Genomic DNA, 27,005 nt, shown 5'->3' on the forward strand with positions numbered 1-27,005 from the left:
GAGTTATCCTTCAGAGTAAGTCTGTGAGATCGCTTAAGCCTGTGTTGCAATTGGATTGCTTTGAGCTGCAGCTTGGACCCATATAGCTGTGACATCTTGGAGATCTTTAGTCATTGAGTCTCTTACAATACTAAATAGAGAGAAATCTGGCCACCACAACCTGTGCTGTGACATCGTGGGAATGATAGGATATGGGTGGTTCAGCTTGTCTTGCACATAGCTTGGCCTAAAACATGTCCATGGCTGTGCAAATAAAGCTTTTATAGAGTGAAATCTTTGTAAAGGTCTTGGTTCTCCCATAAGATAACTTGCATTAATGTTTGCTAGCATATGGTACAAGTTGTGGGGCTCAAAAGGCCTTCCTGTGCCCTATCCCCACCTTACATGTGATGATGGCATCGAGCTTGATCTCCAAGAACTGTTGCGTTGGTGGGAACATAGCAGACATGGCTAGCACGCCATAGCTACTTTCCCCAAAACCGTGCTCTGTCTCCCAGAGTTGTCTCACAAGCAAGCACAAGACTGAGACAAACCTTAATTGGCCTTCCCGTGATCATCTGGGTGCACTCACCCCCTAAATTTGGAACTGTTGAGCACTTCTATTTGGCCTGATGCTCCACAGGCCCACTAAAATTATTTAAAAAATGTTTAGTTCTCCTATTGTGTGCTAATAATGATGTTGAAGTTGCAATGAGTGGGGTAAAGGTTACTCTTTAACAGACATAATTCACTGGTAACTGAGGGAATTATGGGACACCTTATGTACAGGAGAGAGAGAGAGAGAAAAAACTTTATTGATCAGTTAATCAGAGTTATGGCAGGTCTGGGTGGGGCCCTCAGTCCAGGGCTCCACTGGCTCTTGCGGCTCGCTGAGCTTGGTCCAGGAGGGCCAATCGGCTCTCCTGATCCTTGCTTGCGAGTAGTGCCTTCCACTGCCATACGAAATCTGTAACGCTTAGAAAAGGTGAGTTGACGTTGCTTGGCTGAGCCGTACATTCCCACGTTGTGTGGGCCAGCGTAGGTTTTGCGCCGCACCATGGGCAGGTGTCCGTGTAATATGTCGGGTGCTTCTCGTGCAAGAGGTTTAGGTGTTGGTATGAATTGGTTTGTATGCGATGCCAGTCTTGGGCTTGTCTTCTATTTAGTTTGGAGTGCGAAGGGCCGTAGGTCCGTCTCTCCCTCCTCTGATTCTCTAATATGTCGCGCACTGCGGTCAGTGGTTCCTCTAGGTTTCTGGTTGGAGAAAAGATCTTTTAAGCCTGTGTTGCAGTTGGTGCTCCCTGTACTTTCTGCATACAGGTCTGCTGAGGAAGCCAACCCTGCTGTCGTTGCACAGGCTGCCACACTGTCCAGAGATGTTCCTTGGACACTACAAACCACGATGCACAGCGCTTGCATTGCCAGCGCTGCTGCATCTGATAGTAATGCTACTGTAGCTGTTGTGGGCATGCCTGTTTCTGGCCAGGCAACAAGTTGTGGTAAGACTTTTGATTCTGATAGTGTCATTTCATGCAACTTGGTGTCTGTACAACATCAAAACAAGGAACAACCACATGAAGCCAACAGACAGTGCTTTCAAGAAAATATTAGGGAAAATCAATCATTTTCTTAAATTGAAGTGTAAAATTAATTATAAATGAGGGCCAAATTTGCAGTAAGCATCATAATTTCAATAAATAAGAAGGGAACCTTAAGTGTAAGAAAAGATAACTTGCTGCTGGTAGAGCCAAACCCAGAATGTGACACGTGTTGTTCTACCAATTGAACTACGGCAGTGGCTGTTCCCATGTCCACTTTCTTGTTTTCTTGTCTGTTGGCTTCATGTAGTTGTTACTAAGGGTCGAGCACCTCAGTCTCCCTTATTCTTCTTGCTCAATAAAACAAAAGAGTTGTGCATTATGGCTGTTCCACAATGTTCTACTAGCTGGGAGTGGCAACATGTGTTAGATGGGAATTTGCAAGTTACCTGAACTTAATACTAATAAATGAATATTCTTGTAAGGGCTATACAGCAGGCGGTTTGTACTACTGAAAGCAAGTGGCACCACCATGCCTGCACACCTGTGTGGTTGTGTGTGAAGCTGAAACCAAGCTAGCAGCAGTTGTACTCAGTAAGCAGCACTGGCTGAGAGCTGCTCAACATTGTGTTTACTGAGCAGTGTTTGTCTAGCTAGAGGGAAAATGTGCACAGTCATTGACTGCAATAGCTGTGATCAGTGCTGAAGACATTTAACTTATCAGGACATTTTAAGTTCTTCATTCTTTCCTGCTTCATGGCTGCCTATGTATGAGACTGTTTTCTGTACACAGGTGTTTTCTGTACACATGGGTACTATCAGATCCAGAATGCGTAACAAAATTAGGCACCAGAGAAAAAATTTAGAGAATAGGCTCATTACTGTGGGTGTGCAGAGTCACATAAGGAGTTTTTGTGGGCACTTTAGGGGCTTCTTGGAAAAATCCAAGGACATCTAAGTACTTCTTATGAGTTGTGAATGTGAAAGCAGTAACGTCCAATTGAACGCCACTGAGCGGTCTTTTGAGTTATGAACTCCCCGCGGGCAAGCGAGCGCATTGTGAGATGCTTGGCGCGTTTAGGATTTGGTCTTGCCGGGGCGCAGTTAGAACGCAGGCAAGAGCTTGTGTGGGCAAGGAACGCGCGGATAACACAAGCAACCAGAGAACAGCGTCTGCATGCGGCATCGCAATACTGTATCTGCTCCATCAAAGCGCTCTGGCGACATTGTGTTGCGGTGACGCCCTCTCCCCTCATGCAACACCTGGCTCACCACTCCAGCAGCAGGTGTTCCGATTCGTCCACTCTGCTCCATCAAGGCACGTTTGTGACGTGGCATCGCAGCCAGTGGGAATTTACGTGCCGTCTCACTGCTACAAACGACGCCAGCTTTTTTGCTTAATAGGCCATTTGATGCTTTCACATCAAATGGAGTTTGCATCACTACGCCACCAGGCCTTCTAACCAATAATTTTGGTACAGCTAGAATAACAAAACTGAATCTTGTGTTAGCAAATAAGGTTGTCCTCGTTTTGGTCTTCTTGCGGCGGCGGTGGCGGCTTGATGGCGGCGCGAGATAGGCAATCTGCATGAGAGTGTTTCCATCCAGACTTGTAGACCACGGTGACGTCATATCCTTGCAGTCTAGTTCGCCGCCGTCTCACTGCTACAAACGATGCCAGCTTTTTTGCTTAATAGGCCATTTGATGTTTTCACATCAAATGGAGTTTACATCACTACGCCACCGGGCCTTCTAACCATTAATTTTGGTACAGCTAAAATAACAGAACTGAATCTTGTGTTAGCAAATACAGTTAAACCTCAATATAATGAAGTCAGTAAAATCGGCAGTTTACTTCATTATATTGAAATTCGGCCTTTTATGCAAATAAATGCAGTCACCGACGGATTTTTCGTGCACAGAAAGGACTGTAAAATTTTTTTAATTATCCGGCAATTGGAAAAAAAGAATGTCAATGAAACAAAAAGTCACTTTGTTGACTTTGATAGTCGGTGTCCAAAGCTGCGGTTTCATGTCATGTTGATGATATCTTCACATTGGCAGTACGAAGCAAATCCTGCGAAGCTTTTGCTCCACTCCGATGCCACTACTGATCGTGTCTCCGAAGTAGAACGGCGCTATCAGGAAGGGTGCAAGCAGAGGGAAGGGAATGCTTTGTCTGCCTCTCGCTTCACTGCATCTCCGAAGCTCAAGATTACACAGCCTTCATCCCCAAACTTGCGGGAGCACAGCACACCTGAAGCCAAGGCCATATCGGCTCACCCTGACTTCGCACCCACCTCAGATTACCACCAAGATAGAGCGCGGGGGCCGCGTATGCGCTCAGCCATTCTGACAGCCATGTGACCAAGCTAGAAGAGAAGCATGCTCGCCTGCCTCCCACTCCCTATCTTACCGCGCACTTGATCACGCTACCGCATGCTACCCCCCATGTGGGAAGACTATGCACATAAAGCCACCAACCTTTCCAGCTCACACTCGCATGCTTTTCCTTCGCACCCACAGCATGCAGCGTGGAAGGTGCTACTATATGGTATTATTAGATGTGGACATTATACGGAGCATGATGGCGAGAGGGTCTTGCTGCTACGCTTTGGCAGCCACTCTGTTAAACGTTGCGCGATTTGAGAGATGCATTCACGAGCAGCCACGTGTAATTCAACCATTTGACCATCTGCATCCGTGGCAGTTTCCACTTATTGCCTTGGTATCCCTTTGCAGCGGCAGTGAAATTTCGTTATATTGAAATCATATATAAACACACTCTGTTATATTAAAATTAAATATACATGGTGTTCTATGGATGAATAAAAAGTTAAATACTTTATTATATCCAGAATTTCGTTATATTGAGGTTCAACTGTAGTACAAATGTCCCATTGTTTCTATTGAGGTGAAATAATTTATTTGGCTGGTGAACTTGTCTATGACCATTGTTACAAATGAATAAATATTTGAACAGTGGCATTGAAAAAAGATTTAAAAAGCAAAATTTTGATACGCAATGTTGCCAACCAGGAACAGGCAGATAGCGCAGGTGCTGTGGCCTTCCCATGTTTGCAGCTTGGGGCCGGTTGACAGTTGTCTACAACAATGTTCGAGTAACTGTGCTTCTATATCAGGACCTTTCCATCTGGTGTTCGTGTACTGGCCAGCCGTCATACTTCCTAAGCTGCAACTGTCAACTGAACTACCCTTGAGAGCGAGCAATGGGAACAGCTTGGTAGTCTTACTATCAGTATGTCTTCAGCTGCAGTGCTGCTTATTGTAATTTTGCTGCTGCGATCACTGATCACTTGTGCTAATCTTTTTCCTTTGCCACTGTACAGTGCATATTGCACTGGAGTTGGTGGCACCACCAATCCATAGTTGTTTTTTCATGGGCATGCATCCTAAAAATGTTCATTAGCTTATAGCAGCTCCTGTATGTTCTCTTATTGCACCTACAGGAGGGATGTTCTCTTTGAACAATAAATCTGATGAACTTCTCTGCAGGTACGCTGAGACAGCGTGGACCAGAGCAGGCTTCTGTCGAACATGCCATCTTGAGATGCAGCCAGCCAGGGTGTAGCTTTACTTGCCGATATAGAAAGGATCTACGAAGGCACAGCCGCATCCATACAGGAGAAAAGCCTTACAAGTGTCCTGAGTGCTCAAAAGAGTTCAGCCGGTCAGACAAAATGGCCAATCATCGGCGAAGGCATTCAGGGGAAAAACCGTTCAGCTGCAGTCAGTGTAAGTTACCTTACTTCTTCTTAAGCGCGGACATGGGTCTTAGAACTTGACAACCATTGCCTTGCGAGCGTAAAGAATGCAGTAACAAACAAACCAAGTGCCTGCTCCAATCATTAAAAACAAATGCTCCCTGTACAATAAGAACTTGCCAGTTTGCGAAGCTACTGCTTTCCCGCATAGCATGGGCATCACTATTGTTAGTATTGATGCCATTAAATATCCACAATAATTCTTATGCAGGATCTGACTTCAAAAGTTGGGAACTAGGAGCGAGGTGCATAACTTGTATATTTAAGAGTTTCTTACTCTCAGTAATTATGCTAAAAATTGCATGTTATTACTTTCATTTGTGTTCATTAAGGTGCTTCTTTGAAGTTTCACACAAGAATTCTCAAAAACTGTCTGAGCAATTATAACTGCTTTGCATCTATTCGAAACACCAGTGATCAGGCTACAATTTTATTTAGCATGGTATACGGACCACTGCATCTCAAAATAAAACATTAAAGCATAGAAACATCGAAAATGAGCACATTTGTAGCTGTACCGAATGAGTTAATTTGGAGGTATATTTGGCTGCGCAATGGTTATCCGCTGGGTAGCTCAGTGGTTATGGCACTATACAGCTGTGAACTAGGCACGGTGCTTGATTCTTAGCCATAGTGGTTGCATTCTGCCTGCTCTTGCCTTTTGGTAGGTGTGGGCTTTTCCCTCATTGTTATTTAATTTTATTTCAATGCAAAAGATCTTGGATTGAGTCGGAACGCACAAATTCTCATGTATGGTGCTGGGTGCTCACTAAATAACTGAAAGTGGTCAAAATGGATCTGGAGCTCTTCACTACAGCATCCCTCGTAGACCTCACTGTGCAGCTTTGGGTCATTAAACGATGGCCGCTTTAATTATTTACTCATTTCATTTGATAGTTTAACTTTCAGGTAATACTGAATGAACAGGCTTCTTCTGTAATTTAAATGGTTGGAGCACAAGTGTTTTAATTGTCAAAGGCTTGTTGTTAATCTCCCTTCACAAAATGAAGCATGCTTTATTTTGCATGTAGGATATACCAAAATACCTTGTTAGGGCAGCATAGTTTGGATGCAGGCCACCATGCACCTTCTGCTTAAACCAGTGAGTTGGTTGAAGTGCTACACTTGTCTCTTTTTCCCATGTTGCAGTTCTTTTTCTATTCAGTTTTGAAAAGTCCAATGCAGAAATCTCTTGTGATACATGCAGGTGATTATGCTGCTGCGGACAGGTGGGCATTGAAGATGCATCAGCGAGTGCATATTGACGACAAACCATATAGGTCAGTCCATTGGCATGTATTTTAACTGCGTAGACTGTGGTGGCTCTACACTACTCAAAGGAGTACTAACCATCCCAAGTTTGAGCTTAGCGAGCCACAGGGCCATGTAAGCTGTTGCCGTGCAAGTACTGGTGTGCTGCTGTGTGTGTGTGCTCAGCCTCCCATGGGCACCAAGTGTTGCACTACAAGAAGCACAGTAGTGTCCAAGTTAACAAAGGACGAGTTTATTTGCACTTAACCTCTGGTGACATCTGACACTGTGCAAATTCCCCAGTCCTGGGTGTCATGTGAAGCAAAGGTTCCCACACCACGGGCAAATAACACAGAAGAGGCGCAGCTAGTATATTGCTACGGAAGGAGAGCACCCCACTGCACAACAGAACAGAAAAGGAAGAATGCTCCCCGCGGCTGTGCTGTGTACTCTCGCAGTGACCAAAGGGTCTGTTTGCAAGAATACGGGGCAATCTTTGTCAGTACTAGCAACAAGTGTGGCCTAGCTGTTTGGAATATAGGACCATGCACAAGCACTGGGCACCACTCTTCAACTTAGAGTTTGGAAAGGAGCAATCTAAGGTAGGGACTCACCATAGGTAGAAGGCACTGTAGACAAGCTCATGTTCAAGCAATTCCTTAAAGGGGCTGTTTGATCGAAAAAAGAAAGCATGTACGCGCCTTTCGCTGTCCTGGAAATTTCTCTTCGGTGTGGGCACACTGGGCGCGGCTAGAAGAGTGAGTGCAGAGACCACTCTGAACCAGTCATGCCTGACCAGAAGAGTTGACGGCTCAGTTCCTGCCTAAAACGGATCAGTGGAAACTGTTCACAATGTGGAGCAACATTTTAAGCCCATCCCAGCCGTCACCCCATCGCATCACAGGCGGGGAGCAGAGAGGAGCAGGGGCTGAAGGAAAGGGGAACACTTGGAAAGCGATGGGGCACGCAATAATCCTCACTGAACCAAACTCTGAGGGTGGAAAATTTATGAAGTAACCAAAAAAAAAACTGCACTATGAAGGCATTACTCTAGAGGCAACAAATTAATTCCCATGTGTAGTACCTTATTTGCACAAGTCTAACACGCACATTTCCCAAAATGCGTCCGAAAATTGCCTGCGCATTGCAATCGGAAACGAAACCAAAAGTGCATTCGCAGCATTGGCAATAGTGTATGTACCGTCATAGCCGTCAGACATAGTGTCATTACCATCCTGAGATGGTGGCAGAGCATGTTTTCTTCAAGGTTGCTGTGGGACGAGAGCTTCTTTTTCGTATTTTCCTGAGCGTCATGCATATGCGCGAATTGCAGAGGAACGTCTGGCAACCTTTGCTGGAGACTTTTGCGAGATATGGGGACTTTTTGCTGGGGACTCTTGCTTCTAATGTGCATTTGCCTAGGTACTAAAGAGGACGGCCCACTTTGCTTAATCCCGTGCGCAGTGATCCGGTGTAAGTGTGGCTTAAAGTTCCATCCAAATGGGACCATAACGGTTTATACAGAGTTTGTATTGGAGAAGCAGTAGTTGTTTGTTGTCAATGAGTGGCCCATGTCACTGTGGCACACATAGCATAAGGTTTGCCACTTCATCTTCAGTACTCTGCCAGTGCCACAGTCATCAATGCCGGGAGGAACGCGTGCCACATGGGCACACTCTGCACATGCACTACCCAGCCATGAACAAGAACTTAAGTATAACCTGAAAATTAATATTTTACAACGAAGCTAATTCATAGTAACAACATGTAAATATACATTGGCCTGGAGCCACTAGAACAGCATCTGCCCGACCCCCCCCTGTGCGCTTTGCTCCCCTTGGCAGAAACTCTCCGTGTCAGACCTGGTGGGGAAGAATATATAAAGAACAACTACTGCACAAGTCAAAGGGGGAAATGATATAACGATGCAAATAAAAAAAGAATCGGGAATGCCTATTCAACATGCGATTCGAACTACAGACCTCCCAATCACGAGCACAGCGTTGTGACCACTACCACACAAAATACACTGAGAGAGCACATTTATTCCTGAGTATTTACTGTATTCACTTGCATAATGATCGCACCCCGAACTTGCCGCAGCGATATGTTGTGTGCCAAGTCTAGCTAATGATGATTGCACTTACGATCTGTCAAATGCTGTCGAATGCTAGCAAACGACTTTTCAAGTCATACCAAGCGGTCTGCACCAAACATTCCAAACATTCTTAAGCAGATGCCCTATTTCATTCCTTTCATCACTTTCTGCACTTCCATGGAGAAAAAAAAAGCTACAACCAAACTTGCCTTGGCTTTATTACTTGTAGGCTTTAGAATGGTTGTGGTCAACAACAACAAAAAAGGCACCTTTCAATTCTCTTCTGCACTCGTGGGCACACAACAAATCGCGAGCGGCAACGATAGTAGCCACGTTTACACTGATGCGTTAGAAGTGTACCTTATTCATACGCCAACACTTGTAACACAGCTAAGATACTCGCCCACCCTTAGCGAAAACGGGCCGTATTAGGATAGTAGTGAAGGCAAATGCTGCAGTTTCCACAGCATGCCCGCCATGTGTTTCTATGTCACTGGCAGCTAAGCGTGCCCATCTCTGTTTCCATCCCCTCAAAGTGGACATGGCTACGTTACTGCCACAAACTTGCCGATATTAACAATATTATTCATTACTGATATGGAAGAAACTGTTTCAGTGCCTGTAATGTACTCATAGAGAAGAAGAAAAAAATCTCGTTTGGCGCATTCGGCTTGCCCTGCCGGCGGCCATTTTTGTTTTGGTGTCCTGCACTGTTACAGCGGCAGCCACCTGTTTGTTGACCTGTTGTCATCCCACAGCAAACGCGGGATGAAAAAAAAATTTCTTTTCTTTTTACGGAAAATTTAACCAGCGTATGATCGCACCCCTGAATTTGCATCAATATTTTTGACGAAAAAGTGCAATCATTATGCGAGTAAATACGGTTTACGCTGCGACGCCGCCCAACTCGGCTAGGTACAAACGGAGCAAAGCACGTCCTCCTCCATGGTACTGTAGTACCTAGGGAAAGCAGGTTCAGAGAACCGAAAGTCCCCAGATGTCTCTTGCAAATCCCACATGCGCACAACGCTCAAGAGAATACAAAAAAGATGGTCTCCAGTCTCATTGCTACGAGTTCATTTTGTGCTTGATTACGATCACTTTCCAAGATACTATCACTCTCGCGATATTTCGTGCGACTCTACATTGGATGTGTCGTCGTATACGGCCACCAGTGTTTCTGATGTTGTGCCGAGCTCGCAATCTGCACAGAGTGCCAGGCACGCTCACAACCACGCATTTTGGCAAGTCTTATGCCCATTCACATAAAATCTTGTGAAAGTGGTAGCAGCATTTCTATTTTCTTGCTGTCTGTGGCTTATAATGTGCAAATGGTGGCGACGACGCGTCGCTTTCGTTATGAAAGTTCATCTGTGAGAATTCTGGAAGTCTCATTCTTTTCTGATCATGAATGTGGAGACATACTATATTCTTACTTAAATTGGGTGCTTATTACATTCAGGTACTTGTTACATTATAGAGCTTTTTTATTTTTTTACTTAAGGGGCCCCTGAAACAGTTCGGACAAATTTTGTAGACGCGTAGGGTACAACTTAAGTAGAACATTCGCACTACAATTTAACTGAAGCGTTACGTATTAATGGAGCTACTAGCGATTACAAGTTACATTCCTCCCTAGCCATGCTTTTCCTCCTCAACTTGTTCGCCGGGCCATCGAGGCTAAGCTCCGCCTTCACTGGTTCTGCGTCACGATGCGACGTCACATCGTCCACTTCCGGTTGTTTTGGAGCCCGCCCCCGCCCGTGCGAAACCTCTCCACTAGCCGCTTGGCCGTCGACCGCAAGCGAGAGCTATTGAAGCAGTGTGTGTTGCGAGCATTCTGTCGCAGCGCCGAACGTGTCTGGTATTCCATTTACCACACACTAGCGGAACGTTTCGACTGAATGGTGGAAACATAAACTCAAACTGATGAAGGAACTTTAGCGTAGACGTACGTGAGCTGCCTAATCGGTCTCCACGGTCCAGCCACCCGTTGGCGCAGAGCTTAACCAGCCAAAGAAAGAGCTAATATTGCTCTAACCAAGTGTAAAACATTTTAAACGTTTACAGAAACAATGTGTTAACGATTACCTCCTGCGAAAAATTTACACCAGCAGCAAAGAAGAATACATTTTGTTACTGCTACTGTGTCTGGTTGAGCCCTAGGCCACCAGGTAGGTGGCTGCACTGTGCAGACCATTCACATTTGCGCTTCTGTTCATCCCATGAAACGACACGCAAGGGGACACGGCCAGGCCGTGTCCCCTTTGCGCTTGCGTTTACCCTAATACTGGACTCGCGAAATGCTATTGCGTTAGTAATCTTCCGGTGTAAAGTGACGGCCACAATCGTGCAAATCCTGGCGCTGATCGGATAGCAGCAGTCCGATGCGCTGCTGCCAGTCCACTCGTCTACTGGCTTGCAGAGGGATACAATGTCGCAGCTTGACATATTGCCAGTCCCTACGTTTGCAGGCCACAACGCAACAAAGGCGAATCATAGCGCTCGTGAAAAGACACGCCGACACTGACGGCGGAGCTCTCGGCAAAGACGGAACACGTTGTAACACAAGCAGACGACACTTGCTGTGTGCCGGAAGTGCTTAAGTGTACTTGTTGTACTTAAGTGTAAATTGTTCTTGTGCATTCCCTTTATGTTACTTTCTTTTTATAAAAACAAATGAAATAACATTCTAACTATTACGAACATAATTTGTTTACCATAAAGTTGGAAAAATTATCGATCACGCGCCCTGGTCTGCCAATCGGATAGCTCGCCCCACTGACGTCATATGGGTGATTTGCGTCATATGGGTAGGGACGGCTTAAAATTCCGCTGTGCAGTGTGCTGCGATCGGCAGCGATGTGCATTTTTAAAACTTTATAATAACTTACACACTTTATGCGGAGCACTTAGATGCATCAATTAATGATCAGAAGGACCTACTCTAACGACTCGGTACGTTTGTAGAAAATCATCAAAATCGTTGCAGGGTCTCTTTAAGCCCGCAAAAATTGGGTATGCATTAAAGTAATGCATATTTTGAATTTTTTAATGTCAAAGAGGGTCATACAGTTCACTTCCTCTGAGGCGCTCTGTTAAACTGAATTTTCTGACAAGCTGAACACTTAGGAGGTGAACTGAACAAAACTGAGCCTTCTTGGTTCCCCATAGAGACAATGCAAACAAAAATCTGGTTAACACTACCCACTTAACTTGTGTACATTGGTTAACGTGAACTCTGGCAGAGTTGTACCAGCTATCATTCAACCACAACAAGTGCTTTGTTGATTTACGTTACTGTGATGCATCATGTAAGAAAAGACACTGGTACTATGGAGAATGCAGTAACAAAAAATAAGGAAGTGAACAGCACAATTTTGCAAGATTGTATGCATAGATGCGCTTGCAGCTTCACTAGCCCCGTTTACATGAATGCGACAGTGGCGCATCGCATTTCCAAGCGCATTTGGGAAAGGCGATGCGACGCTGTTTACATGTAGCGCCTTAACTCTCGCAAAAACGTAGTGCCACATGAGCCCCGTTTACATGAAGGCGACAGTGGCGCATCGCATTTCCAAGCGCATTTGGGAAAGGCGATGCGACGCCGTTTACATGTAGAGCATTAACTCTCGCGAGAACGTAGCGCCACGTGGTGTCGTTTAAGGGAAGTGCAGTCGACTTCCGGTGTACCTGGTTTCCGGTGGTGGGCCGAGTGCACGTTGGTGGCTGAGTGCAGAGAAATAGACAGCTTTAGTTGAGCGTCCGCAACTTATACCGTGCGCTATACGCTATAGTATAACGTACGCTAAGCAGCGCACGTTTTTTAGTTTTAGTTGGCCAGCGAGATCTTCGGATCTCAGAGGCCATATGCCGTCTTTGGGGCTATTTCTCAACTCTAACGATAGGTAGCGCTGACATCTCGAACGTTTCTTTCGTTAGGCTTCAACTCGTTCGAAACGAGAAGCGATCTCGAAAACACCACAAGGTTATCCATAATACTCTGTCGTCGAAGCGGCCTGAGACTAAGCGAAAGCCGTTTGCACAATCATTTGCTGCGAACGAAGCGCATTTTACAAAAGAAACGCCAAATTCAATTCGAAGCGGGCAGCCGGGACCGCCGCCATGTTGGTGGCTAATTCCTTCCCATAATTCCTAATGCGACGATCCTGCGTTTACATGCTCCGCGAGAGTCGACTCGCGCCCGTAAATCTACCCCCGCCTGGCGCATTAATGCGATGCGCCTTCCTAGCGCATTACCGCTGTTTACATGAATGTGATGCGCTAGAAATGCGATGCGATGCGACACTGTCGCATTCATGTAAACGCGGCTATGATGTCGTACAAGTGAAGTGCAACCGACTTCCGGTGTAACTGGTTTCCGGTATTGGGCCGAGTGCACGTTGGTGGTTGAGTGCCGAGAAATAGACAGTTTTAGTTTAGCGTACGCAACTTATAGCGTAGCTATACGCTATAGTGTAGCGGACGCGAAGCAGCGCACGTTTTTTGCAGCTTTAGCTGGCCAGCGAGATCTTCTAATCTCGGAGGCCATTAGTCGTCGTTGCGGCTATTTTCCGACTATAGCGATAGGTAGCGCTGACATCTCGAATATTTCTTTCGTTAGGCTTCGCCTCGTTCGAAACGAGAAGCGATCTCGAAAACACCACAAGGTTATCCATAATACCCTATCGTCGAAGCGGCCTGAGACTAAGCGAAAGCCGTTGACACAATCATTTGCTGCGAACGAAGTGCATTTTACAAAAGCAACGCCAAATTCAATTCGAAGCGGGCAGCCGGGACCGCCGCCATGTTGGTGGCTTATTCCTTCCCATCATTCCTAATGCGACGATCCTGCGTTTACATGCTCCGTGAGAGTCGACTCGCGCCCGTAAATCTACCCTCGCCTGGCGCATTAATGCGATGCGCCTTCCTAGCGCATTACTGCTGTTTACATGAATGTGATGCGCTGGAAATGCGATGCGATGCGACACTGTCGCATTCATGTAAACGCGGCTACTGGAGCCATACCGAATTGCAGGTGTTCCCGCATGACACTTGTGATGAGGTAAAATCAGCTCTGTAACCATGTGGAAACCGTTTATTCAGGAACGAGAGGGTCACGAGCGTCGTTTTGCAAACATTGTGCTGACGTCTTCCTTTGTGAAAGGTGCCATAAACCATGACCGAGCGGTTTACTGTCACATGCTGTACAAGATCTTGTAGGGGTATGCGAATATGCAAAAATTTTGAATGCCATTGAACATTATATTTTTTATATTCAATTTGAAAACTAGTTATCTGAAAATTTCCGAATATTCGGTAGGTTGCGAATATTCGAGGCAAATCGACTATATTGCTAGTTATGCTGGAGCAAACACAGTTCTTAACGTTTGCTTCTATCATATCTAAGAACATGCATGATTTTGTGCTAAAGTTTAACATTTCGGGCTGCTGCCGAAATTCCTCCTGTAAAGCGCGCTCAGCCATGGGGCGTCTAAGCTGTGCAGAAAAGTCAGCCTCTCAGTAGCAAGGGGCATGGGTTTGCGGTTAGCGAGGGTGTACCCAGAGCGCAACGAAAGTGGATGGGGCAACTGCGCAAAAGAATCCAACTGAAAAAATAATGTTCTTTCCGGGATTATAGGTCCAAAGGGCTAATTCTCAGCAGCCATGCCCATCCATGCGGCCTTACTATGAAAATATGCCAGCTCCCCGCCACATCCCCATGTGGCGTTTCACGCGTTTGTTGCAACATTTATATGTTATCTACTTCCTTGTTATACTACTCCCTTTTTCAAGCGAAGCTTGTATGGGCTCACAAGTTTCGGTGGTGTTGTGGTCACGCAGAAAAAAACAATTGCTCCCAGAGCAGAGCAGCTGCAGGAAAGGGCGGTTTGATGAGTTGACAGCTGCGCCAGAGCGAGTCATTAGCAAGGATTCCAGCTGCATAGGCGCTTGCTCGCGCCATGCGCACAACCAATCAGAGCTGTGTCACTTCTGTCCGGGGAGGGAAAGGGCAGGAAAGGGCTTCACGCGTGCTGTGCCAGCTTTGCTTCCGTTCGGGTCAGTGTTGGAAAATGTATGGGACACCCATGCGTTGTGCGTTCCTCCAAGGAACAGGCAGCCTTAGACAAGCGGCGGCATAAGCTCGCCCGTGAAAGGGCTCGCCTTCGGCGCACCAATGCAGCCGTTAGAGCCGCCCGAGCTCAGGCAATGCGACAGCAACGAAAAGAAGATCCTGTGCTGAGGGAGCGTGAGGCTGAAGCAGTCCGGCACCGTTACTGTTGGGTTACTTAATTGTGACGAAGGTCAGGTGCAAGCAGGACAAGCTTCGCTTACCCCCATTTTCTGGTAGGAAAAGGGTTGGTCATTTTTTGCAAGAGCTGTAATAATTTAAAGCATTTGTTGTCACAATTAATCGGGTGCTCACTGTTGTGTCACGATGTATTTTTTAACATTGTTCATTTTTTATGATGTAATTGTTTGACTGTTTTACCCCAGTGCTTGTTGTATTAACTCTCTGATGCCCCTCCTGCAAGAACCCACACCTTGGGCCTGCAGTATAGTTTAAAAAAATATATTTCAGGATAGAGCAATGGCTGATCCACCACCGCAATATACTCCCCAACGAAACCCGGTACTTGTAGTACAGATCTCGCAAGTGATGAGTGTTCCGAAGTGGGCATTACTGCAATATCTGCATGCATCACGGTATGCTAAAAGGCACTCTTCTAAACTAGTATGTACGCATTACACTTGCTTACTTGGAGTTATAATCAAAAAAAAATTTTAATGCAATCAAAGGTGCCTTCTCACTTCTTCCTGTAGTATACCTTGCATCATATTGGTGGTTGCACTATATTCTTGCAAATGCAGTACATTGACAACAGTGAGTCGGTCACATGTGTCACACTGAAGGAAAACAACAGAAAGGGTTTGCTGCACAAGCTGTGCTGCAGAAGCCCTGCTTGCATGTTGCACAAGACATACGAAAAGGAAAGGACAATGTTTTTGCAGTTCTTTTCTAAGCAATGGTCACAGCAAACAGTACAGCACCACTTCGTTCTGGTTGGGCGTGAGCACAGCTTTTGCCTTGTTCATTTGTTACTTTTGCAGTGCCACCACCAATCCTGATCCTATTGCTTGACTGCAAATGTAATGAGTGGCATCTGGCACAGGGCCTAATGCCTCTGATTTTGTTCTTTTTTTATTCTTTATTCATACATTTCCCCGCTTACCCCCAAGACTTTATGGGCACTTGATGCTGTATAATAATGCACAGGTTGGTGAGAACAGACAGCTAATGGAAAATACTCAATTTTCGAAGTTAACATGCCTGAAATAAACAACCTTTCAGTATGATGGCTTACCAGTTTCGTTAATTACCGTTGACAATGTAATTTCAAAGTTCCAATATGTTAAAATAACCAAACTTGCTAATGAATGCATATATATCTACAGTCTATATTTGATTTGATATTTGAAGCTAAGTATTCATATTTGATTTGTATTCAAAAATTTTAATATTCACACACCCCTAAGATTTTGTAATATAACTTTTTTTATTGCAGTGCTTCTAAATGTTTTCTTGCAAAGTGCCTGTTGTCTTGTGCCATTCCTGGCTTACTGTTTATCTATTTATTACTATTTCTCTGTTATGCATTTTGGATACATCCTTTACTATCAAGATGTTTCTGATCTCATCACATTCATTTTGAAATGTTTCCTATTGAACAGTTTTTTAGAAATGAAAAAGCTAAGCAAACTATGCAGAAATAAAAATTTATTTTGTTTATGTTATGAAATCTACTGTATGATGATTGAAAGCAATAAATAAACTGTATAAATGATTTATTTAAAACATCGCACTGCAAAAAATTATTTTAATGTAAGCATATGTTGTTATTACAGTGCTTTTGTAGTCAGTCTTGAGAACATAGAGTGCACCCATTTTGTGCATGTTTGGTAAAAATAGACTGAAATTGGGATGGTACACTTTGATAAGTACATGGTGGTGTAGGTGACCTGAGCTCATTCTCAGTGAAGTAGTAGGTACACGCAGTTTGGACAAGCCCAATTCAGAATGCCTGCATTTTGTTTGTGGCCTAAAAAATGGGCAGCACAGAGCAATGTGAATATTGTAACACTGTGTAATTTTGGAAGAGGACTTGTATTCTGGTCTGAAAGATGATAAGGAAGATTTGGGTATAACACTCTTCGGCGCACGTTAGCTCAGCCATTAAGAAGCTATTTAAGTACACCTACTCTTCCCGTCACAATATTCATTGCTACAAGCTTCTAGTAGCCGCTTTCATTGTTAATTCGACAAGTGCTTTCGGGGACTCTAATCATGCAAAACACATGTGACAAAATTCAACATATGCAGTACTTGCAGCAGAAAACTTCTGGACTGGAATAAAAAGTAGTTCTGTTATTGCTGGGGGGACAAACTTTGTGTTGTGCAAGGTTTATCGTGGTTGTTGAAGAAAGTTGGTCTTTTACACTGCGCTTCTTGTAAACAAATGTCTGTGAGTTTCCCTGTGTCACTGCAAATGTATATGCTATCTGGGGTTACAGTTTTGTTAATATTAATTAGGTTCTGAAGTGTTTAGGTTATCGAATGATAAACTGCCTGACACCTTTTGTCTTTTTCATATTTGTACGTGATAATAATAAAAAGAAAACTGAATAACGCATTGGGTAGCACATATGCAGAGGACATTAGCCATGTTCACGTGCCGCTAGCCTCAGTGCATGACACAAGGTTGCCTTGTATGTAAATGGCAAGGGCTAGTGGAATCGTGAAGCTGGCACAAATCGCATGCATCTCCAGTGAGTGTAGTGAAGTCAGTCTGTTGCAATGCTTGGCTAACTATAAGAGCTTTTTGTTGAGTGAGCCTCTTTTTGCATGACCTTCTTAACAGAATATTTGGCAATCCTTATTGGGAAGATTTGCCCTTTGTGCAGGTGCCAGATGTGTCCCTTTGCAGGCCGCCACCAAAACCAACTTCTTGTGCATCTTCGAACACACACGGGTGACATGCCCTTTCAGTGCTCCAAGTGTGGAGCTCGATTCCGCATCAGCTGTGACCTGCAGCGTCATCTGCGAACACACACTGGTGAACGGCCATATGCGTGCCAACAGTGTCCATACAAGGCCTCTGTGCTCAGTTGAGTGTCAACGTTTTAGTCATTCATATTCTGGTGTGCCTTTGGAAGCTCTCCCTTGTTAGTGATACTGCAGTTTGTGAACCAACAATTATCGGTACCCATTATGTCTGAAATGTTTGCATGTATTTTGCGGAGTTCATATGTAACAACCAAGGTGTTGCAACAACTTAGGCTTGATTCCTCTTTAATGAAACCGCTGATTGTGGTGCAGTCTTATACTAACAGGTCTTTGTTCTTTAGGGATGCCTAAAAGCTGACTGTATACAGTCATACCTCGATATAACGAAGTCGATAAAATCATCAATTTGTTCGGTTCTATCGAAATTCGATCTTTTAGGTAAATAAGTACAGCTACTGATGGACCTTTCTTGCATGGAAGAAGCTGCAAAATTTTCCAGAATATCGGCCAATCAGGAATAGCAAATTTGAATTTAAAAAAAAATCTTTTTGTTGAATCTGAGAGTTGGTGATGAAAGGTACAGTTTCATGCCATGTCAACATTATCGTCACATCAGTGGTACAAAGTTAAACTAGCCATGCTTTCACATCCACTCTGCCCCCATGGTTGTTAGTGTCACTCACAATAGAATGTTATTGTGAAAAGCAGCGCGATGAGCGAATGCTTCGTCTGACTCTCACTTCAACATGTCTCTGAAACTCAATATTACGCAACCTTCAGTACTAAACTCACAGGAAGACAGCGCACGCATGATGCCATGCCATCTCAGCTTGCGCAGTCTTTGCACACGCAGCAGATTACCTCTAAAACAGGGCTTGCGGGTTGCACACTGACAACCGTCCGCAGCCACAGCCCAGCTAGAAAAGGAAACATGCACCAGTCTTCCCCCCCATTTTCTCCCCCTCCCTTCCCACCTGCCCTGGCACACGCTTGATCATATTACCACAAGCTCACTCCCTTTACCCTTACTCACGCTGAAAGATATCACTCATCAAGCCACCATCCTTCTCTGCTCATCACCCTTGCACGCTTTCGCTCGCACATAAAGCATAAAGCTCACCGGGCACAATAGGATCTTATCGCGCTTGGACTTTATACGGAAAATGGTGCTGCTCCGCTTCCGCGGTTGCTCTCGCAAGGCAGGCACGCGATTTGAGAGGTGTGTTTGGTCATCTGTGTCCACACCATTTGGTCATCTGTGTCCACAGAAGTTTCCATTTATTGTCTCGGTATCCCTTCATAGTGGCAGTGAGATTTTGTTTTATCGAAATTGTGTATAAACACACTTCATTGTATTGAGGTTCAAAATACGAAGGTTGATCCAGAAATAAGGTTCCCATCAATTTTATAAATAGACAACATTGTCTATTCTCATAGAAATTTACATCATTGGAAAGATTAAACTTTGCTCTATTATTCTACATAATCGCCATCTTTTTTTTACACATTTTTGTAGACGGTGCTCCAATTTCTGTATCCCAATGTCGTAGAACTCCACCGCCAACCCGTTGAGGAAGCGTTTCACCTCTTCTTTGACTTCATCGTCGCTCCGGAAGCGTTGGCCACTCAAATGCTCCTTTAACTTGGGGAACAAGTGATAATCACAAGGCACGAGATCTGGACTGTACGGTGGGTGAGGCATGACAGTGCACCCAAAGTTTGTCAAAAGTTCATGGGTTTTACGTGAGGTTGGGCGTTATCGTGAAGCAGCGTTACACCGGCTTCCAGTCGTCCTCGCCAGTGGTTCTGGATTTTCTGGAGTTTTCTTAGCGTTGCACAATAACTGTCTCAGTTTATTGGTGTCCCACATTCCATGAAATCGATCAGCAGTATCCCCTTACGATCCCAAAAAACACTGGCCATGACTTGGCCAGCAGAAGGAGTTTGTTTGAACTTCTTTGCGACTGGTGACTTTGGGTGACGCCACTGTTTGGATTTTTGTTTCATTTCGGGAGTGAAATGAAACACCCACGTTTCGTCTCCTGTAACAATGGACTCCAGCAATCCTTCCTTCTTGACATTTTTGACAGTCAAGGCGTTTCTCCTTGTGGTCTGATGTCAATAGCCACGGTACCCATCGAACACAACACTTGTGATACCTGAGTTTTTCAGTCAAAGCTCTTTCCACTGTACCAGGAATCTCCCAGAAATCTGAGCAACAAGTTCACGGATGGTGATCCTCCTGTTTTGAAGCAGTTCGCGTTGAATCATCTTGATAACCGCCTCTGAAACTGACGATTTTCCACTCCGTTCTTCATCGTGGACTTCCTTTCGGCCGGCAATAAACTCCCTGCACCACTTTCGGATGTGTTGAACCGACATACACTTGTCGCCATACACCTCTGTCAACTGATGATGAATGTACACGGGCAGTGTCCTTTGGCATGCAAAAAGCAAATTACAGAACGAATCTCGCACTTGGTGGGATCAACAATGGGAACCTCCATATCGGACGGCTGCTGAGCCAAGAATAAGCGGCGCAGTGAAGTGCGGCCTGGGGGAATCGAGAGTCGGGAAACAGCCGCGTGCAGCAGTGTTGCCGGATTTCGCCTCGCACCTTCGTGTGTGGCTGGAGTTCTTTGGGAACCTTGTTTCTGGATCAATCGTTGTACATCGTGTTCTATGGACTATGGACCTTGTTCTGCCGAGAATTTCGTTATATTGAAGTTCATTATATCAAGGTTTAACTGTATTACAGATATGTTGTGATTAAGGGTATGTGAATATCAGAATGTTTTCATACAAACTGAATACAAATATTTAGCTATGAATATTAATTGAATATTAATGATAGGTAGATGCATTTATTAGTAAGTTTCTTTACTTTAACATGCTAAAACATGCATTTATGGTGCCAACAGTAAAATAAACTAGTAAGCCATTACAGTAAGAGCGTGTTTATTTGACCTTTGTTAATTTGGAAAATTGAGTAATTCACACTGTCTCACCAACCTGAGCATTATGCAGTATAATATACCTGTTCAACTCGGAAGCTTTTGTTCCTGCACCAGTTGTCACTCAGTGCATTTGTTGCCAAGCGATAAGCTCAGGAGTGTGGCTAGCTCTGCATAGATAATGGCATATGAACAAGGCAAAAAACTGCACTACTAACCAACCAAAATTAAGTGGAGATGTACTGTTCACTACAACTATTGCTTAGAAAGAACCACAAGAGCACATCTTGTATTTTTGCTGCATGTTGTGCCACATGCATGCAGGACTCCAAAAGCACAGGACATGCGCTTGCACATTCTATTGTTTTACTTCACTGTGAGTCATCTGACCAACTCTACATAATCAAAATACTGCACTTAAAAGAATATATAATGTAACCACCAATTAATGCACTGTGTGAAGATGGGAAAGGGTATCTTCAATTTCTTCAAAAAAAAATATGATTACAGTAGAATCTCGGTGATACGATCATGTCTGATACAAATTTCAGGATGATATGAATTTTTCTTAAGTCTCGGCTCAAGCCCAATTGCTTGTAACGAGCTGATGGACTTGCAGTCTTGCAACTTCAGATAACACGACCATTTCACGACTGTGATAAGTTTAAAAATTTAGGGACGAATTCGCTTGCAACAATTCAGCTGTTTGTTGTGTATGAAAGCCCGACTGAGCAGTTGCAATGCATGAGCCGGTGTGGGAGTTCAAACCTGCAGCTGGCACCGTGAGGGAAAAACTGGCTTTGTTGGTGAAAAACTGGCCAGGTGACAGCCCTAACCCTCACTTTTTGTAGACCTGTCCCCTTGCCGCTGAGAAGTTGGTTTTCCCACAACAATTTGTCTGGTAGCTGAGCGTGTTATGCACGCTAAATTTTGCAGTGGCAGGAGCGTGCCAGGTAGCACAAAATTGGGCAGACATTCACAAATTAGGTAAAGTAAACTGAAATAATCATGTCTGCTTCCAAATGACCAGCAATATATTCATTTTGTCTCAAATGTTCGAAAATTTTTGAGTGCTTAGTTTTCGAATTGAATATAAATAATGAAAATACGATATTCAATTGGCGTTAAAAATTTCTGAATATTCACACACTCCTAGTTTGGATATATTGTTTGATTATAAAGAACATAGATTCACCCATCAGCACTGATGAAAGATGAGATGCCAAACTGACACTGCGTTGATTGTGCTACGACAGCAGCATTGGCCATTTTGCAGGAGCCATTACTAGCACTCCATCTACAAAGGCTGCTTTTAGCACACAATGTTTTCTGTCTACGTTAATTCGCTCTTCAGTATCAAAAATATTGCTACAAGTCACTGTGAAGCCGTATCTCCTGCACAAAGTTCAAAAATGAGCAGAAACGTGGACCCTGAGTCCCGAGGAGCTAGTCCTTTTGATAATAATTTAAGCTATACAGCCTAAAAGTGAGGCGCTCAATACTGACAGTGCCTTTATGCAAAGTTCCACATCACACTAAAACTCAGTGTAAACCAGGGTTCTCCACAGTGGGGGAGGTGGAAATGTTGCCCACCGCTCTGGTTTACTGCCCCCTACTCTGGTTTACCGCCCCCCCACTCCGGTTTACCACCCACCGTTCTGGGTTTACCGTCCACTGCTTCGGTTGATTGGTAAAAATTTACAATAATTTGTTTTCTCGTGATCCTCGAGTTTTCCTTTGTCATTTATCAAAGTGACATAGAAGTAGAGAAAATTGCGCTTTTCTAGTGTGCTGTCGACAAAAATTGGATAGCAAATCGGCCATCGCAAGGTTCCATCACCCTGCGGAGCTGCGCGTATGACCAGCATGACTTTCTGTTGACGCAGCACCGCAATTTTAGAACCATCGTAAAGAGGAGAGATCTGAGCTTCAGATAGCCACAGTGCCACATTTCGCCGTGCAGAAATAAAAGCAAAAGAAGCAAGTGAAAAAATTTTAAAAATAGCAATGTGATTCATTATTGCTGCCACACAAACACAGAAAACACACCTATCTGCTGACACAGATTTGAATCACTGGCGTGTGTTTCACATGCATTTTGACAGCGGCGAGCTCTGCATTTCTTTGCCCTGGCAAAGTTTGGTGATCGCAGTAGGACATGTCGCTAGCTCTCGTTAGTTTCATTATTGCCTCAAAAATCCAAAGTTGGTGAACTCAATATGGCGAAATCCTCCCTCCCTTCCAGTCTCAAATGTCCACCCCTCGAAAATTTCTAGGGAGGAATCTGCCATGTGTATACCATAGCTTGCACATGTTTGTCAAGCTCTTCCTTCTTCTATCATGCTTATACTTCTGCTTGCTTCATCTTCTATGATTTACTTTATTTCACTGTGCACTGGGAGGCAGAGCCAGTGTAGCAGCATTAAACAACTGCACCACAGATGAACAGCAGCTAGCAGACTTGCCATAGAATGCTTGGTGACCTGACCAGGATGAGGGGACCTTAATGTAGTCATCCCTTGTTATAATGAAATCACTTTTCTCGAAGTGTCACTTCATTTGAAATTTCTTCCGGTCCCGATCCACACGCATGCATTTTAAGCTGCATTACTCGAAGCGCACAAAGAGTTTTGTGAACTTAGAGCAAAGTGGCAAGCGGAGGCATCGCCGCCACCGAGTAGCGGCGAGTCTTTTGCGTATGCAGTTTCAAATTAATACCGCCGACGAATTAGTCTCATGCGGGCACGGAACAGGCCACAAAAGTACCATACCCACAGCCGATGACCGCCTAGTAACAGGTGCCAAGCGAGTGCTGTGTGCTCCCAGCTGTTTACTGCGGAGCGAACAGAAGCTGTCAAATTTCGTGGTGCAGCGCATCCGAACCATTAATTTCAGTCGCAGTCGCATCACTGGTGTCCCCTGTGATAGAATCCACACAAAAATAAAGTTTTCCTGGCGCTTTGTGATGCCAGAAAAGCGCAGTCTCTTGGATGCCGAAAGTGGCCGAAAGACCACAGGCAGACTTGCTCCAAAGCTTTCCTTGAGGTGCGCTCGATAATCAAAGTTTTACCACTCTAAAGAGCACTTATGGTGCTGAAATGTGCCGAAAAGCACAAAAGAAGTGTCCCTCCAATTATAAGTGCCATGTTCGATGCGAGGAGCTACATTAACAAATCAGGAAGACGACTTTGGGGCAGCCGGTTTAGAAATTTGCTTGCCACTCGCCATAATCGGCCTGCATCGCAATAAAACACCGCCCCCAGCTTTGTTGCACTTTTGACGGTGCAAATCGATTGATAACTTGCCAAAAACACGAAAAATCCGAGCGTCGCCAGCAGCGAGTCAGGCTGTCAACATGGCAGGTCAACGCAAGCTGGTGTTTCCCCGGCGATTTTCTCAAGCTGGTCATGCTCTATTCGCACCATCCAACTTTAGACCTAAAGACGATTTAGGTCAAAATGCGTAATAGGGTCATTGAATTTTGTTCCTAGACATTTGTCAATGGCGCGGGTGTGACAGTGCGCGAACACCGACACTAGAACCGTAGAATTAGTACAGTGTCACCGACAACAGTGCGCCGAAAAACTCTCGTTTTTCAAACTACACGGCTGCACACCTCAGGAAAAATTGCCCACTGATCATGCAAAGCCCCTACTGCAAAACCGTTCAGTTTTCACGATTGCGCTGCGTACGCACAATGAGCGGCTAATTGTTTTTTTAGCACAACAAACCTCTGACTCAAGCCATGGCAGTTGCAGTGCTTTCCAGCGCAATACTCTCGCAGTCTTCCATGACCTCTGCAGCCCCCCTATACAAGCAGCCACTGCCTTGCCATCCTCATTCGCTCTCCAGTCTGCAAACTGTTTGGATGCCAGTCACTCCTCTCACTCGCATTCATGTCAACTCCTCACTTCCTCGCTGCCAATTTCGATGTCGCTGCTCCTCTAAAGCTGCCCTCCACCTGCCTGCCCTCCCAAGCACAATCTTCCACCAACGGGTGCCCTTCCACGGTTCCTGCTTCTTGATCTCCACAACTCCGATCGCCTTTCTTCCGCTACACGTGAAGTCAATGCCAAGCCCGCCTTTGCAACTGTCACCATCACCAGCACGCACTGACGAGGAAAGCGAGATGCCCTGATGACATTTTATAAAGCTTCTGCCTTCTGAGTAGCCTGCCGCATTCAGTCACTTTGACGCCGGCAGTACGTGCGTTTGGATTCATGCTGCAGGCCATGTGATTGTGTGTTATTCAGAGTGCTTCGTTAGGCGTGCCTCACTTGTGCTTTTGTGGTCTACAGTGATAAATTACTCCATCAGTGTCCGGATGAAAGTGCCTGACTTTGGAGCAGAAAGTACTGCTGATAAAAGAAGTGGAAAGAGGCGGCCAGCAGAAAACTGACATCACGAACGAATTCAGCATACCGCCGTCTACTTTATCAACTATGTATATTGAAAAACAAGGAAGCTGTGCTGGATGGCTTTGAAAAGAGCTTCTCGGCAAAGAGAAAGAGTAATCGCAATTCAAAATACCCTGAAGTGGAAGGTGCACTTCTACACTGGCTGAAGAACGCCAGGAGTGCAAATCTCCCTGTACATGGACCTGCACTTACTGCAAAAGCCGAAGCTCTTGCTCTCCAAATGGGCCATAAAAATTTCAAGTGCAACAATAGCTGGCTTGAGTGGTTCAAGAAACGACACGGCATGACCTCGAAGTCTGTTGTTGGCGAAAGCACAGCCGTGAATGTGACACTGTAGACGTAAAGCGCCAACATCGGCTCCAAGCTCTACTTGAAAAGTATGAAGACAAAGACATCTACAACCTAGATGACGGTGCATTTTTCTACAAGATGCTACCGAATCACATGTTCACTTCCATTGGCGGAGCCTCATCCAGAGGAAAACAGAGCAAGGAGCGTGTCACGGTGCTGTTTGGTGCCAGTGCAACAGGCGAGGACAAGCTTCCCTTGTTGATACTGGGGAAGGCGGAGGAGCCGTGGTGCTCCTGAAATGCAACTATTCCCAAGGAATGCATCTACAGAAGCAACAAGCGAGCATGGATGACTGCTGCTATTTTTGAAGACTGTGTGCACCTTCTGGATAGACGGTTCAACGCAAAGAATCGGCAAGTGCTTTTCATAATTGACAATTGTCCAAGCCACGGGAAGATCGACAACCTCATGGCGATCGCTGTGAAATTTTTGCCTGCAAATGCGGTACTGCAGCCGATGGACCATGCCATCACTGAGACCGCCCTGAAGCTGTACTGCAAGGCTCTTTTGCAGCGCATGCTCACAGCGTATGACGCCAGCAAGAAGTACCACATTGATTTGCTTGGTGCGATCTATTTGCTGAAGTTTTCATGGAAAGAATTCGCACCTTCGAAGGTCGCCGACTGCTTTGCGCATGCCGGCTTTTCCCGCGCCGTCGTCAGCGACCCTGACGACGACCAGCCTGACGATGACCAGACTTGCGGCAATCTGTACAAGGCTGTTCATAAAATTGCTGGCCAAGAGGTAGAAGGTGACTTCGAAACGTTCACGTTGGCTTACGCTGCTGCTCCCGTCGTCACCTCAGCGACTGATACGGAGATGCTAATTGACACTGTTGGTGGCCCCGACAAGGACAAAGAGCCAGCGGATGGAGAGCCACGTGAAGTGCCAACTATGGTGCAGACGGGGTAGTACCTACACCTGCTGCGAAGTAAGGTTGAATGCATGGACAGCGACGACAGCATCGTGCAATGCTTGGTCAAACTAGAGCAGGGGTTGCTCATGCCCGGTAAGAACTTTAAACAGCCAAAGCTCTGCCTTTTTTGTAGCTGAATAAAGTTTTGCTTCACTGAATACATTGTATTTTGACTTCCTCACAGTTGTAGCGCAATTAAAGCTTGGCTGCTTTAGCTTTTCTCAAGTGGTCGCTTATATCGAATTACCACCTGTAACGCATTTTTTCGCCGTCCCGCTGACTTCGTTATAACGAGGGATTACTGTAAATGCAATCAGCCACACGACTTCGGCCTCCTACACTTTCATAATCTTGCCTCCTTTGCTGACAGCAGTGCTAAATGCAAATAAATCTTCGTCATCATTAAGACCTATTTAGCTGAAACTGGAATTGCAGCAACCAGCATATTTCCAATAAGAAAACTGACAACTGATCACACCACCTCACGAAAATTATGGCACAATTTGATAGTACATACAGATTTATTCTCATGAACTCAATCGTGATATTGAGTGCAGGATCAGAAATTATAGTTGAGATAGAGAAAGCTGCACAAAGCTTATATTCATGCTGAAACTTGCCTACTGGTATTCACGCACCGTGCTTAAT

At 45.0% G+C, this 27,005-nt stretch overlaps 1 protein-coding gene across 1 annotated transcript in view; it reads left to right on the forward strand.

Annotated features, from left to right (window-relative positions):
- LOC126545828 (uncharacterized) overlaps positions 1 to 27,005 on the forward strand; it is a 54,074-nt gene that overhangs the window by 18,609 nt on the left and 8,460 nt on the right. Inside the window, exons 4-7 of the mRNA XM_050193831.3 lie at positions 1,300 to 1,478; positions 5,034 to 5,273; positions 6,510 to 6,582; positions 17,616 to 17,818. Coding sequence (XP_050049788.2) covers positions 1,300 to 1,478; positions 5,034 to 5,273; positions 6,510 to 6,582; positions 17,616 to 17,818 — 695 coding nt within the window. The remainder of the gene's footprint in view (positions 1 to 1,299; positions 1,479 to 5,033; positions 5,274 to 6,509; positions 6,583 to 17,615; positions 17,819 to 27,005) is intronic.

Source organism: Dermacentor andersoni, chromosome 1 (genome assembly GCF_023375885.2).
Source record: "Dermacentor andersoni chromosome 1, qqDerAnde1_hic_scaffold, whole genome shotgun sequence".
Taxonomy (NCBI): domain Eukaryota; kingdom Metazoa; phylum Arthropoda; class Arachnida; order Ixodida; family Ixodidae; genus Dermacentor; species Dermacentor andersoni.